The following is a 16347-nucleotide window of genomic DNA, read 5'->3' as shown; positions in this document are numbered from 1 at the left end:
TTATATAAGATTTTTTGGTGTATAGCCCCTTGTATGCTGCAGCTGTGCTCCGTTTTTCCTGTTGTGGAATTTCTTTTATGTCACGTGTGTTCCTGCTGTAAGGTGCCATGTACCTGGATGACACTATATAAATAAAGATATACACACTGTACATACATTTTCAAGGGGGACGCAGAATTGCAGAACGTTGTGAGCCACGGATGGGCTTCTTTGAGCACGTGAATAAGATCCAGTACGAGCATCCACCTCATTTCACTCTTTCTCTTGTCTTCTCCTTGGCAGGGAAAAGCTTTACCTTGACGATAACGGTGTTCACAAACCCACCTCAAGTCGCCACCTACCACCGGGCCATAAAAGTGACCGTGGACGGGCCGAGAGAACCGAGGCGTGAGTACCGCATTGCTTTCTGTCAGCTACCTCTCCGTGCAGAACGAGGGCGTTTAACCCTTTCACTGCCAGAGAGGCCCGCAACACACTGCGTTGCAGGCCTCTCTGGCAGTGAAAGGGTTAACCAAAGGCAGTTTACCATTCCATTTACCATTGTCAATCAACATGCTGCAATATGAAGCAAAACTGAGTATGACTGCAAACCTTATTGGACATCTCCATTAATAAATATATATATATATGTACCGTGAATAGTATATATAACACATGTTCACTTCTAGACCCATATGATGTCCATTGATGTGGCTACTACGTCACTAGGTTTGGCCCGCCAAGGGCCCCATTAGCAGCTACACAAGCCCTTTTGCCCGTTGAGTCAGGAAGAGTGTGTTCACTAACAGCATTGGTGAGCGTGATCTGGGCATATGAGGAGCACCTCCTCTTCCATTCCCTTTACCGCGATTACATCATCATGTGATGGCGACTTGCCGTAGGTCCCCTCCGGCACGCAAAGGGTTACACACCAATACAAAATCATTAAGGTGAGGTACTGTATTTAGTTCTATACATTTTTTCTAGCATTAATTAGAGATTGGGAATGCAAACGTTTTGTGGTGATATAGCAGGCACAAGCTTATAGGAGCCCATGCTAAAGAAGCAATTCATGCAATATCCTACCTGTGTTTTTTTTTTAAATTTTTTTAAAATAAATCAGTTCTGTAGTATTAGATAAAACTTACTACATTTTTTTTGTTTTTAAATTAAGTTTTGAATGCCATTTTTAATTAGTTTTATATATACTGAGCATCCTTTGATTTCTATAGCAGGCTTTAGCCTACCTCCCCAGCAGTGCAAGATCTTTGTAACACTTTCCTGTTTGTGATAATGTGTTGCCAATATTCCCAGCAGTTTCAGCTGTAAACTGTAACAATAGATAATGTTACATTAGTAATATAAGAATAGATTGTAGCTACTGAGTTACACTGACTGAAGGATTGATTTGAAACTGAAAGGCAGCCATTTAGTGAACCCTGGGAAGCAGGATTTTGCTGATCGATCACGGGAGAACGAATCAATCGGCAGCTTAGGTAGTTAGTTTTCAATAAAAGGTATTCAAAGGCTTCATATATTAAAACAAATATATATATATTTTTAAAGTGCCGCTTGGATTGCCTCTTTAAAATTGATATTAAGTAAAGAGTCACTAACTGTGAGTGCTCATTTGCATGTCATTACCCAGAATCCCTGGCTGCAGTGGAAGCATTGTATGCTCAGAGATGATTGGGCCAATCAGGGTTGCAGACCTGTCTGAGACATGTGAGCGTGCTCACAGGTGGTATTTGAATTTGCTGTGGAAAGTTGGAAATGTAAAGAGATCCTCGGGATCATTGTAGAAAGAACAGTGTTAATTTCTTGGAGATAAAAAAAAATGGCTGACAAAATGCAATGTATGTTTCAGGCACATTGAATGTTACAGGCACAGGATATCGGTATGATATGATACAGCCTCAGAGGCTTACAACACATCGCTCACATTCTCCAACTGCTTAGCAGGCACACTACATGTTTTTGTATCCGGTAACACCAGCTATTAAACATAAAAGCGTTTGTCTGTGGGGAAAGCTGCGTGGCTTAGGGGGACTTCCATAGGAACTGCTGGGAGGTACCTCCATCCAGCACGGGGAGAGAAACCACGGCGGGACCTATTTGGATGTGCTGAATGTTGGACGGCCTGATTGCTGTGCTTGGCTTTGCCTGTCCAGGCTGTGAACATCTCTGCAGTATATTACGAGAGGGTTTAGAGGAGGGGATCTATGCAGTGGGATTTGAAGTACTTTGAACCGTACCTGCCCAACTTACGTTTGTGCACTAGATTTGTTTCACTTTTCACACTCATACTTGTGAAGTTTAACATGTTCTGTTCAGTACAGTACTTTTCTTTCCCAAATGACAGCATCTTATTCATTGAGAATTGCAAAGGTGCTGGCAACACTACGGGTACATTCTATATACTCTGAAGGCTATAGAGATTTTCACCCGACAATGGACTGAACAGGCGCTTTGGCAGATATTGAATCAACCCCTAAGCGTAGATTACTTACAGAAACCATGAACTCACAATTCTTGGCCTAAAAAGGCACTTTTCTCCCTTAAAAAAAAGGTTTAGCCCCTCCGAAATGTATTTGAGAAAGACATAGAAATGCCAAGAACTCGAAAATATTCAGCACCCTGTTCTTTAATAAAAAAAAATATCCATTGATGTATGACTTGAATAAGAGCCATTATTTCCCATGGCAGCCATGTTGTTATATCCCCGAAAATCTAAAGATTACCTTCAACCAAAAGAAAGAGCGCAAAACTATAAAAACAAGGTCAAATCACAGTACAAAGCTTGAAACAAAAGAAGTGACATTAACCAATATGTTTTTAGAATAGAGAACTAGCGATGGCATCTTTAACACATACTGTATCTGGTTAGGAAGGTATACTGACTGATACATTAGGCACGTACACCAGCTGTGTGCAGCATATGCTGCCGATACCATGAGAAGAATCAATCGTTACAATGAGATACATGTATTCAGTAGATTAAAGTAGCAGATATCTCTGCAGGTTCATTTGATGTTTGTTTTACCTCTTTGTGTGCCGAGGGTGTTTGTACCTCTGTGTGCTAATGGCTTATTGGAGTTTTTGGTGCTAGAAATGTTCAAGCCACAACATCGATAATATTGGTAATATACACCTAAACACATATGTATTTTGACAGCAGATCCTTTTAATGATCATACGGTCTATAGTTTAAGGTTCTTTTCTATATATCATTGTGACCAACACCCATAAAGCAGCAATCAATGCTGTTCTCAAATGTACATATTTAGAAAAAAGCTTTCCTGAGTGGAGGAGGTCCCACGGAGCTGATCCGTGGTCCCCCGATGTCCAGTAAGTTTGTCACCCAGGAAAACATACTTGTCAGATGAGCACAAAACGGCCACGGGGGGTCAGGGCTCGTTCCCCCGGTTGATAGAAAGTAGCAACGTCTTCAACAGATTCCACCTCAGGCAGTGGGATTTCCAGCTAGTGGAGACAGCGGGAGAGGTTATGGGTAGTTTTCTTCCTTGAGCAGTTATTCCGAATACTAAAGGTTTTAGGATTAAACAACGCTGACTGAATGCAGTGGAAGATGAAATTAAGGTTGAAGCTGGTTAATAAAAGCACTAGGTACGCATGCTGGCCTTGTTTTCACATGTGCTAGTGGCTATAGTCATACCTGTTTATCGAGTGAGCAGAATGCCCACCATGTTGTATTCAGTCACCTGGTACATGTCATGTGTAGAGATAAGGCACCGAGAGGTGGTTATGCCGTAGGAATCACTGAAGAAGCACACAGATCTTGTCCCTGATTGACCGATAATCAGTAGTAGCCAGAAGCCGCTCACAATGAACTATACAAGAACAAAGGCACATTCATCAACTTGTTATTGGAGCGATAGTAGTAAAAGGGAGTTATAGCACAAATAGTATCTGGGGATGATACTTATTCCTTACGTATGCTAAGCTGGTCTATAATCGAATCTGAATGATAAAAAAAGAAGAAACACATATTTAGAAAAATATATATTTTTAAAACTTTTGTATTTTTTACGTACAGTAGTCATGTTAGTGGAACATGAATGTGTGTGTATACTATCTCAGTGCTACCAGAGGAATAGGGCCTGATTATTTTACTGCCTTCAAAATGAAGAGTTGCAGACTTTACATGGGGGTTCAAAATTAAATAATGTGTCAGACTGTAAGCATTGTACGCACACGATACAGGCCGGGCATCTTCACCAGTGTGTGTCACCTTCATATACACCATGAAACGCACAGAAAAACTGAAGCATTCCTGCGGCATAACTGTGCCTTGGAAATACTTTGCAATGGGAGTTTAGGAGGCTGAGATACTTTAGAGCTTACAGGCTCTCCAGAGAGAACCAAATGCACAAATGAAAGAAACCAGTTGGATCTCTACCAGCCTTCCATTCTTTTTCTACCCTGCGCTATTGTCCCAGCAGCACAGAGGAAAAAGCAAGTTGGTGCTGTTTCAGAGGAAGCGGTCACATTCTAAATGAATGAATGTTCGCTGCAGACTCAGATTTTTGCAGAGCGCTAATCAGACTCCTGCTGACTCCAATATCGGGTTCATTGGACCTTATTTGTCATCTAAGTCTGTGAATACATTTTGTAACATCTGTTTTTATTAGCAGGTTATAACAGAGTATAAGGTGCTGTGCCACATACTGAGAAATAAGATGGAGGACGCCTGTGCGCACCTAATAATCAACACAAATGTGTTGAAATATGGCGGGTGCTGGGTCCCCAGCCTGGAGATGAGGGGTAGTTGGACAAGAGTAGCTCTGCAGAGACTCCCATGGTTATTTATTCTGTTCAATGTTCAGTCCCCAAGACCGTTATTCTACATGAATAGTCAGAAGGGTCACTCTTAGGCTGCGGTCCCAGTCATCACTGTGACATGTGCGCCCGGCGGGGGGGGGGAGGTTAGGCGCGTGCACAGCGCTAACCGCGATCTGCGGTCTCAGGAGAGAGGGAGAGGTTGCGACGGGAGGGGGAGTGTTCGGGTTTTTGCGGGGGCGTGGCCATGACCTCACGCAGCTGGTTCACCCTCATTGGCTGAACCGCCAGCGGGGGCGTGGCCACGGCTCCGTCGCAAGTTCCACACACAATTTTTTGGAGTGTGTGGAATCTTGCAGTACAGCGCGGCTGCTGAATGTGCGCCGACGCATGTTCTCGGCCCTGAGTGACCGGGGGCCGGTGTTTGTGCGCACCGTGCACGGTGAGGCGTGCGCTGTGGTAGTCACGGGGACCGCAGCCTTCGTGTTTCTACTAGTGAATGCTGAAACTAAGGTTACGCTTATAGTGCCGGCGACGTCAGGCTGCGGTCGCTGGAAAAATCAAATTGAGATGACTTCCAGCGATGGCGACCAAGCCGTCGCTCCGTCACGCCGTCCTTACTATTAGCGCACGCGACGGCGGCAATGCATTTGTTTGGACGCGACGTCGTTTCGTTGTCGCAGGCACTATAAGCGCAGCCTAAAGGTCCTTAACATGTACAGTTTGGGGGAGAAAAGGGAGAGAGGAGTTTCAACGAGGGAAGCAGATTGCAGAGAAAGAGAAGTACTAGAACAGGAGTGGCCAACTCCAGTCTTCAATAACCACCAACTAGTCAGGTTTTAAGGATATCCCTGCTTCAGCACAGGTGGCTCAATCAGTGGCTCTTGAGGATTGCTGTTGCTCACCCCTGTACTAGAACAAAAGGCCATGCTCTGAATGTGGTGGGTGCGAGGCTCAAGGTTAGTGTGAGGACGTTATTCTTCACGGAAAGGGTGTTGGATCTGTGGAGTAGCCTCCTAACCGAGGTTATAGAAGCAAATACAGTAAGAAAGTTCACAAATTGCTTGGGATATAGATAAGGCGATCCTAAATATGAAAGAAACGGTGTGATCTAACAGATAGGAATGGGCAGACTGGGTGGAGCAAGTGGATCTTATCTGCTGCCGGGTTGTACCGTATGTTCCTGTGTTAAACAAAAATATTATTTTAAGTGCTCATTGCTCCCAAAAAGTAAAAAAAATCTACAGGCGAATAATAGCAGGAGGAGGAGGAGGAACACCACCCACATAACCCAAATAACTCCCAGTGTTAACCGCAGCACTGCTTACTTCATCTGGGATCCAAAATAAAATGGCAGGAGGAAAAAACGAACGCCAACCATTTAACGGGAGTAAGAGGGGATTAACGCTACATTATTTTCCTTATTGACTATAGCGTTACTTAGAACAGGTTGACCCTTTCCGCAACCATGCAGTCGGAGGGTCCACCTCTTCCTCTTAAATCTCGTTCAGAACACGGTCCACCCTAGAAAACAAGTTAAAAATGGGTGAACATCACAAGGCCCACCAGGGCACCAGAACAGTGACTCGAGACCTATCATTCAAAACATACAGGAACCATGTGTTTCATAATAAAGTTGTTATTTCCTACGCAAGAAGGTATGTAGCAAAAGCTATAGCGGGAGGGGCGGTAGGCAGCATAGGGACACTTCTGTCTAGTAAAGAAACCGTCGTTGGGAAGCTTCATTTTCTCCTCTGACGGGGCGGGGGGAGCTGGATGTGGAGTTGGTGGAATGTGCCCCTGAGAAGCTCGGTTTCAATTCTCAAGTCACTCAGTGTGTTTTCTTTTGACTGTCAGGAGCTGGGCAGGTGGCCAAGCAGGAAATGACACATCGAGAGGCATCTGTGTTGTGCAACGTTCTGAGGAACTGATGCAGCCTGTTTACACATTCCTGTACATGCAGGCAGCATGGCAGTCATTGTATTCACATGCACATGGCACGCTAAAGTGGGCTCTTACTGTCTGCTGCTGGCCGCTTTGGCATTTTGCAGCTATGCATGCTGACGTCCTCGGGCACTTGAAGGCACTTGGCGTCTGTTCACTATTTGTTTCCAAATATGTAATATATGAATACATTGTTGCATATTGTTTAGAGCACCAGATATGATTACAGAGCAAGCACAGACCATTCTTAACACGAGGAAATGATACAGTATAAGAATGAGCTGAGTGGGGCTGAATGTAGAGATTTCTGCTGGAGACAATAGGAGTAAGATCATGTCATTGTGTACAGGTGGAGGGGTCAGAAGAAGGGGCATAAGATAGCCAGGGATTCCTTTTCTAATTGTACATATTGCAAACACTGCACCTGATTGATTAATAAGAAAATCCCATTGGTTCCTTAAAAGCGGCAATGCACGCGGGCAATTTTTTAAATTTGTTAACACAGAATTCAGACAGGGGGTCTCTGTAGCTGAACCCCACTAATTTCAGCTCCAGGGACCCCCTGCTTCCGGAGATCCTTATCTCCATAGGGAGCGCTGGTAGCCGCTCTGCTCGGCTAGCAGGGATCACACAATGGGCAGGTTTCAAAGCTCCCGCCAATAAGAAGCCGTGACATCATGCTCAGCTTCCTATTGGCCAGTGTGACGTGGGAGCTTTATAATGAGCAGAGATTCCAGCACCCCATCCGGAAGCAGGGGGTCTCCAGAGCTGATATTAATGGGGGTCAGCTCCAGAGACCCCCTGCTTCAAACCTCTTGATTAAAAAAAAAACAATAATACGTTTATTCGAAAGCATGAATTCCTGCTTGAATACATCTTGTGCAGTTTTTTTATTTGCTCCAGTTTTGTAGCTGAGAGACTGATAAATGACCCCCTTTCTCCCAGTTTCAGCTACTTGTGACCTTGTGCTAGTCAACTGCTCCCCCCTCGCACGAAACAATATTGCAAGGGTGCTGGCAGTGCCCTCTGCCATCCACAAAACACCCCACAAATTGCTCCCTGCCAGCCCTACACGACATTGCTCTCGGCTTTTTGCACAGGGACGGCTGACATTTTCCCTATAACCGTAATGTTTATTTCATTTCTCTGCATAACATTCATTTTAACACAGATTCCCCCCTCCCCCCCTCCCGATAGCATTGTCCTCATTTGTAACTTTTCAGAACAGCTTCATAAAGGGGACATAGGAAGTGGCGAGGACAGGAAACAGCTGCTGGGTTACAGGATTCCTCCTTATCCTGGCTGCGGTTCTACTTCCACAGAATGGGGGGCGTGGGGGGCAGGAGAACAGTCGGCCGCACATTGGGCGGGAGTACTTTTCACTCCCACATCATAGGGTTAAAGCAGCTTTTTTTTTTTTTTTTCCCCATTACTTTATGCCAGGGGTTCTCAACCCCAGTCCTCAAGACACCCTCCCCCCCCCCCCAACAGGTCAGATTTTAAGGATATCCCAGCTTCATGCGCCTCTGATTGATCCACTTGTGCTGAAGCATGGACTGATTGAGCCACCTGTCCTGAAGCAGGGACCGATTGAGCCACCGGTGCTGAAGCAGAGACTGATTGAGCCACCTGTGCTGAAGCTGGGATATCATTAAAAGCTGACCTGTTGGGCGGGGGGGGGGGGGGGTGGGGGGCTCTGGAGGACTGGAGCTGAGAACCCCCGCTTTAAGCCATGCTGAGAACCCCCGCTTTAAGCCATGCTGAGAACCCCCGCTTTAAGCCATGCTGAGAAACCCGCTTTAAGCCATGCTGGGAACCCCCACTTTAAGCCATGCTGAGAGCTCCCGCTTTAAGCCATGCTGAGAACCCCCGCTTTAAGCCATGCTGAGAGCCCCCGCTTTAAGTCATGCTGAGAACCCCCACTTTAAGCCATGCTGAGAGCCCCCGCTTTAAGCCATGCTGAGAACCCCCGCATTAAGCCATGCTGAGAACCTCCGCTTTAAGCCATGCTGAGAACCCCCACTTTAAGCCATGCTGAGAACCCCCGCTTTAAGCCATGCTGAGAGCCCCCGCTTTAAGCCATGCTGAGAACCCCCACTTTAAGCCATGCTGAGAACCCCCGCTTTAAGCCATGCCGAGAACCCCCGCTTTAAGCCATGCTGAGAACCCCCGCTTTAAGCCATGCTGAGAACCCCCGCTTTAAGCCATGCTGAGAACCCCCGCTTTAAGCCATGCTGAGAGCCCCGCTTTAAGCCATGCTGAGAACCCCCGCTTTAAGCCATGCTGAGAGCCCCGCTTTAAGCCATGCTGAGAACCCCGCTTTAAGCCATGCTGAGAACCCCGCTTTAAGCCATGCTGAGAACCCCCGCTTTAAGCCATGCTGAGAACCCCCACTTTAAGCCATGCTGAGAGCCCCGCTTTAAGCCATGCTGAGAACCCCGCTTTAAGCCATGCTGAGAACCCCGCTTTAAGCCATGCTGAGAACCCCCGCTTTAAGCCATGCTGAGAACCCCCACTTTAAGCCATGCTGAGAGCCCCGCTTTAAGCCATGCTGAGAACCCCGCTTTAAGCCATGCTGAGAACCCCGCTTTAAGCCATGTCCAACGCTGTTTTTATTTTTCAAAGCCAGTGCTCTGTTGAAGAGATATTCAAGTGTTTGAAATGTGGAGCATCCGAGGGGTTAAAATGGATCTCTCCCCCAGAGCACAGTCACCATGGTAACCTTACACACTAGAGATGATGTTAAACAGGACTTGCTTAGGGGGACAAAATGCTAAAATGATCTGGCTTCTGGGGGGATTGCTGCTTTAATGTACAGTTTGTTCTCAATACTAAGGGCCTCATGCAGTAAGCCCCGATCCAACATTTTCGGTAAGGGTTGCGGATTGGTGGCTAACAGGCCATTTTTTGGCGATTTGCCCTCGCAGTATTCAGTAAGGGCCGAATCCTTCTGATCCCTGCCGAAGCACTGCGAAAGCAAAGCTGCCGATGACCTGTGGCGATACAGCCTGGCTCCCGATAAGGCTCCCGATAAGCCTTTGGTGCCGATAGATGTTTGCAGCTGAGAGAGACAAGCCGCTCTCTCAGCGCAAACATCGGCACCAAAAAAAGTATTTAAAAACAACTTTTACTCATAGTGTACATGTGCAGGGGGTCTTCGGAGCTGAACCGCGTTGGTTTGAGGTCCGGGGACCCCCTGCCCCCGAGATACAGGCCCCTTTATGAGGTGCCGGTATCCCTCGGCGTTTAAAGGTCCCGATCACGTGACCGCGACCTGTAAACAAACCAGAGGGATACCGGCACCCCATAAAGGGGCCTGTATCTCGGGGGGCAGGGGGTCCCCGGACCTCAAACCAATGCGGTTCTGCTCCGGAGACCCTCTGCACATGTACAGTATAAATAAAACACACACACATCAATAAAGACTCATTCCTTACCTTGGCGGCTATGTGCAACGGTAATGAAGCAGCATGAATGTCTTTTTAATTATACTGTACAGTGAGCAGGGGGTCCCCTGAGCTGAACCGCATTGCTTTGTGGAGCAGGGACCCCCTGCTTCCCGAGTTACAGGCCCCGGTATGTGTCATCGGGTGGTATGTGTCATCGTTATGTGTCCCCGCAATAAACATGGCGTCCACACTGTAACCGATGGCCCAAACCGGGGCCTGTAACTCGGGAGGCAGGGGGTCTCTGAGCCACAAATAAATGCACTTCAGCTCAGGGGGCCTCCTGCTTCCGCACAATATTATTAAAATACATTAATGCTGCTTCATTACCATAGCGGATAGCCGCTAAGGCAATGAAGGGGTTAACGCATAGTAGCATGTTTATTGGGGACAAATGCCCCCAATAAACATAGCAGCAATACACAACATACAGTATAGGATGGGCAGAATGACTATTATCCACAAATGGATAATAGTGCAGTTGTCCATTTAAAATACATACACAACAATAAAGACATTAAATACATATAGCACTCACCCATGTCCCACTGCCACGATGAAGGCCATCCTCATCTTCATCCTGCCCATGCCCCATCCGCTTCTGCAAAACAAACACAAGAATTACAACATCCAAATTAATGTCCCCTAACCCCTTAATCACCATAGCGGTTATTAACCGCTACAGTTATTAAGGGGTTAAGCCACCATCACCCACATACCCTCCCCCACAAAGCCCCCCAACCACCCTCACCCAATACCCACAGGGGAGTCCTACCAAATACCCTTGGGCCTAATACCCCCTCCCCCAGCACATACAGTACAATAATGTGCCAAATAACTATTATCCACATAGGGATAATACATTATTTGGCCATTATTAAACACATTCAATACCGTTAAAATGTAAAGAAAATTGTACTAACCTCATCAATAAGAAGTCTCCGTCGCCAGCATCATCCTTGGGGTCCGTTGCCAACATTTTAAATAGCCACAACATTTGAATATCATTAACATAACACTGAACCCCTTAATCACCTTATCGGATACTAACCTGAAAGGTAATTAAGGGGTAAAGCCATCCTGCAGTTATGCATAACATCCTCAGTGAAATAAATACCCATTGCCTAACCAAATTCCATTTAATCATTCAATCTGTAGGCTCACATGCCTCATAAAACATTGCATTTACAGTGTATACATGTAGCATAACATGTCAACTGCATGTACACGCTGCAAATCAATGTTAACAATACAATAATCCCACTCAAATCGCCATACATCACAAGAAGTATATTATTTAATCCAATAAACTCACCATCAATGAATTACCACACATCACTTACATCCCTAAACAATTAAAATACCATCCATACCAATTACACAATGAACTAAAGCTATCCTAACAGAGAACAACTTCAAAACATAGAAAAAAGTACACCAACAATTACAATATACTAAAGCAAGGCTTTCCATATCCTACTGTATGGCCTGGAAGCCCAAAACTTACATCTGTCTAAAAATAAAATACATTTAGCACACATCAATGCATAGCCACAATGATTAACAATACAGAATAAGAAGCTTTAACATCACTATCATTTCTTACCCTGTATATATATCTGTACACATACATACAGACATACATACAGTGGGAAGAAATGATATGCATTATAAAAAATGAAAACATGAAAAAGCAACAAAAAAAACAGTTACATTAAGAACATTTCTTTATTTAACTTACCATTACTTGCCCCCACCGACTCCCGTTGATCAGCTTACTCACGAACCAACCCACGACACCATCCACGACACCAACCACGACACAATCCAGGAACAAATCCACGAACCAAACCAGGAACCAATCCAAGAACAAGTGCAGGAACCAATCCAGGAACCAAGCCACGAAGAAATCCACGAAACAATCCACGACACGATCCAGGAACAGGAACCCATAAAAGAAAAAAACATAACAAATTAAACATTAAAATAATAAAACATGACAATCAAGGGTTGTACTAGTTTTATTCTTAGTGAATCTGTATTAAAATACCTTGTTCCGGGGTCTTCTTGACATCCGGTGCCACGCCCTGGTCTTCAATCTTCAGGAGGAGGTCCGTCCTCCTCGGCGTCTGCCTTCAAAATGAGACGACATAGGCTTTTAAAGGCCTATGACGTCACATTTGTCGTCATATGGTTCCCACGGCCCTGATTGGGCCGTGAAAACCATGTGTTTTGGCCGATGTAAAAAAATTTGATGACGTCACTTAAAGGCAATGCCAGCACAGCCAATCAGAATGGCTTTGCTGCTATTGCCTTTAAGAAAACGTCATGAAATGACACATGGCCGGACTCACATGGTACTTGAACCAATCAGAGTAGGGATGGAGTTCCCACGCTCTGATTGGCTGGCTTACCATGTGAGTCCGGCCATGTGTCATTTCATGACGTTTTCTTAAAGGCAATAGCAGCAAAGCCATTCTGATTGGCTGTACTGGCATTGCCTTTAAGTGACGTCATCAATTTTTTTTACATCGGCCAAAACACATGGTTTTCACGGCCCAATCAGGGCCGTGGGAACCATATGACGACAAATGTGACGTCATAGGCCTTTAAAAGCCTATGTCGTCTCATTTTGAAGGCAGACGCCGAGGAGGACGGACCTCCTCCTGAAGATTGAAGACCAGGGCGTGGCACCGGACGTCAAGAAGACCCCGGAACAAGGTATTTTAATACAGATTCACTAAGAATAAAACTAGTACAACCCTTGATTGTCATGTTTTATTATTTTAATGTTTAATTTGTTATGTTTTTTTCTTTTATGCGTTCCTGTTCCTGGATCGTGTCGTGGATTGTTTCGTGGATTTCTTCGTGGCTTGGTTCCTGGATTGGTTCCTGCACTTGTTCTTGGATTGGTTCCTGGTTTGGTTCGTGGATTTGTTCCTGGATTGTGTTGTGGATGGTGTCGTGGATGGTGTCGTGGATTGGTTCGTGAGTAAGCTGATCAACGGGAGTCGGTGGGGGCAAGTAATGGTAAGTTAAATAAAGAAATGTTCTTAATGTAACTGTTTTTTTTGTTGCTTTTTCATGTTTTCATTTTTTATAATGCATATCATTTCTTCCCACTGTATGTATGTCTGTATGTATGTGTACAGATATATATACAGGGTAAGAAATGATAGTGATGTTAAAGCTTCTTATTCTGTATTGTTAATCATTGTGGCTATGCATTGATGTGTGCTAAATGTATTTTATTTTTAGACAGATGTAAGTTTTGGGCTTCCAGGCCGTACAGTAGGATATGGAAAGCCTTGCTTTAGTATATTGTAATTGTTGGTGTACTTTTTTCTATGTTTTGAAGTTGTTCTCTGTTAGGATAGCTTTAGTTCATTGTGTAATTGGTATGGATGGTATTTTAATTGTTTAGGGATGTAAGTGATGTGTGGTAATTCATTGATGGTGAGTTTATTGGATTAAATAATATACTTCTTGTGATGTATGGCGATTTGAGTGGGATTATTGTATTGTTAACATTGATTTGCAGCGTGTACATGCAGTTTACATGTTATGCTACATGTATACACTGTAAATGCAATGTTTTATGAGGCATGTGAGCCTACAGATTGAATGATTAAATGGAATTTGGTTAGGCAATGGGTATTTATTTCACTGAGGATGTTATGCATAACAGCAGGATGGCTTCACCCCTTAATTACCTTTCAGGTTAGTATCCGATAAGGTGATTAAGGGGTTCAGTGTTATGTTAATGATATTCAAATGTTGTGGCTATTTAAAATGTTGGCAACGGACCCCAAGGATGATGCTGGCGACGGAGACTTCTTATTGATGAGGTTAGTACAATTTTCTTTACATTTTAACGGTATTGAATGTGTTTAATAATGGCCAAATAATGTATTATCCCTATGTGGATAATAGTTATTTGGCACATTATTGTACTGTATGTGCTGGGGGAGGGGGTATTAGGCCCAAGGGTATTTGGTAGGACTCCCCTGTGGGTATTGGGTGAGGGTGGTTGGGGGGCTTTGTGGGGGAGGGTATGTGGGTGATGGTGGCTTAACCCCTTAATAACTGTAGCGCTTAATAACCGCTATGGTGATTAAGGGGTTAGGGGACATTAATTTGGATGTTGTAATTCTTGTGTTTGTTTTGCAGAAGCGGATGGGGCATGGGCAGGATGAAGATGAGGATGGCCTTCATCGTGGCAGTGGGACATGGGTGAGTGCTATATGTATTTAATGTCTTTATTGTTGTGTATGTATTTTAAATGGACAACTGCACTATTATCCATTTGTGGATAATAGTCATTCTGCCCATTACTATACTGTATGTTAGGGGGGTATAGGTGTTGTTGGGTATATATATATATATATATATATATATATATATATATATATATATATATATAAAAAATGATTTAATTATTTATTTATTTCGTTATTGTGGGGCTGGGGTGTGTTTTTTTATTATTGTGGGTAGTGGGGGTGTGTGAAGGGGGCATTAGCCCCAACGGTGGTTGTTTAGGGCTTGCGGGTGGGTAGCGGGATGCCTTAACCCCTTCAGGACCGTAGCGGTATTAACCGCTACAGTCGTGAAGGGGTTAAGTGCCCCCGCATCCCCCCCGCAAGTCCTAAACTCACACCCAGGGCCAAATACCCCCCTCACCCATCCCCGCTACCCACAATAACGCTGGCACGGTGGGTTAACCCCTTCATTGCCTTAGCGGTTAGCCGCTAAGGTAATGAAGTGGCTTTTAAATGCCTTTTTCCTGCCTCGGATGCATGCCGGGGGGCTCCGGTGCGGGTATCAGCTCCGGAGACCCCCAGCATCAATCACAGGCAGGAAAAAGGGCTGATTTTTCCTAAGTGTCGCCCTTGCCGATGCTACTCCTTCAGCAAGTTGCCAACTTTAGTTGGCGGGCTGGATTGGCCATAAAATCTCCAATCTGGCCTGCCGATCAGCACCAAAAAGCTGATCGGGGCTTACTGAATTCAGGCGGGAAAAAAAAGTCCCGATAAGTGGCTTATCGGCAGCCGGGTGGCGAAATTTTTTTTTTCGGAAGAAAAGTTGCCGATAATTCCCACTTATCGGGGCTTACTGAATCAGGAGGGCAAAAAACGGCTATAAAATGCCGAAAAAGCCTTATCGGGGCTTACTGCATGAGGCCCTAAGGGGCTTTAATCTAGACCTGGCTTCAATAGGGAACTTCGTCCGAAAACTGGCCAATCGGCTGCTTCAGCTGATATAGAATAAACCCCTAAATATTCTTAGGGCCGTGATTATACCAAAATCCGCCGACGGATCAAAAACAAATAGCTGGAATCCAATGAAGGTAAATATACCGTGCCCGACGACCGCGCAGCGCCGAGCTGCGAAGCGGCAGACTGGAGGAGAGACTTGGACATTTGTTTTCTAAAGGCGACGGCCGCGGCACCTGAGCGGTTCAGCCAATGAGGGCTACCCTCTCACGGCCACGTCTCCGCCACGCCTCCCTGTCCCTCTGCAGGTTCAGATGCCGCGCGGCGGCAGCGTGAAGATGACATCACCGGATCGCGCTTCGGCCCAGCGGCATCTGGTGTAATTGTAGCCGTAGGTAGTGTGTTTCTGCGGGAGAAGGGGGGTGTTAGTAAATTGGGATTTGCGTATCGAAGTCTCCCAGATGCGGGAGAAAACTCCAATGGGGATGTGTTCCCGTAACAAATCTGGTGCGTTTTTTTTTTGCTCCTGGAAACTTTGCTAAACATACATATATATTGCAGCGCAATTTGGGACAAAAAAGCACGTTGCGCTAACATTTCAGGGGTGACACATACACCCCAATGGGTTTCATGCCCTTTAGTAGACAAAGGGTTAATGTATACAAGGAGGCATATAAAATGAGTTCTGTATCAAAGTCTCCTGACTGCAGAATTAGGGGGAAATATAGCCCCAGCCACAGGGGGCTTAGGTGCTATGTGTTGCAAAAGGGTTTCTTTGGGCAAAATTGTTGCATGGAAACCTCATTTTAAATGGCGCTTGTAAAGCGCTAACGTACCAACCTGACATTTCTCCGTCAGCTCCATCAGCGGCACAAATGAGTATTTTTCGGCACACAGGAATGGAGAGCGCTGGGCGTACGGATGTTAATGGTATATACTAAAAAAGGAAACCGTGGGTCAAAGTT

At 45.1% G+C, this 16347-nt stretch overlaps 1 protein-coding gene across 2 annotated transcripts in view; it reads left to right on the top strand.

The window, feature by feature from the left end:
• The window catches only part of RUNX2 (RUNX family transcription factor 2), a 132634-nt gene that overhangs the window by 56948 nt on the left and 59339 nt on the right, over positions 1–16347 (top strand). For both annotated transcript variants that reach the window (XM_075598550.1, XM_075598549.1), the window contains exon 3: positions 283–387. In XM_075598550.1, coding sequence (XP_075454665.1) covers positions 283–387 — 105 coding nt within the window. The remainder of the gene's footprint in view (positions 1–282; positions 388–16347) is intronic.

The sequence above is a fragment of the Ascaphus truei genome, chromosome 4, assembly GCF_040206685.1.
Source record: "Ascaphus truei isolate aAscTru1 chromosome 4, aAscTru1.hap1, whole genome shotgun sequence".
NCBI lineage: Eukaryota > Metazoa > Chordata > Amphibia > Anura > Ascaphidae > Ascaphus > Ascaphus truei.
Note: the sequence above shows the minus strand (reverse complement) of the source record. Positions and strands in the feature narration are given on the sequence as shown.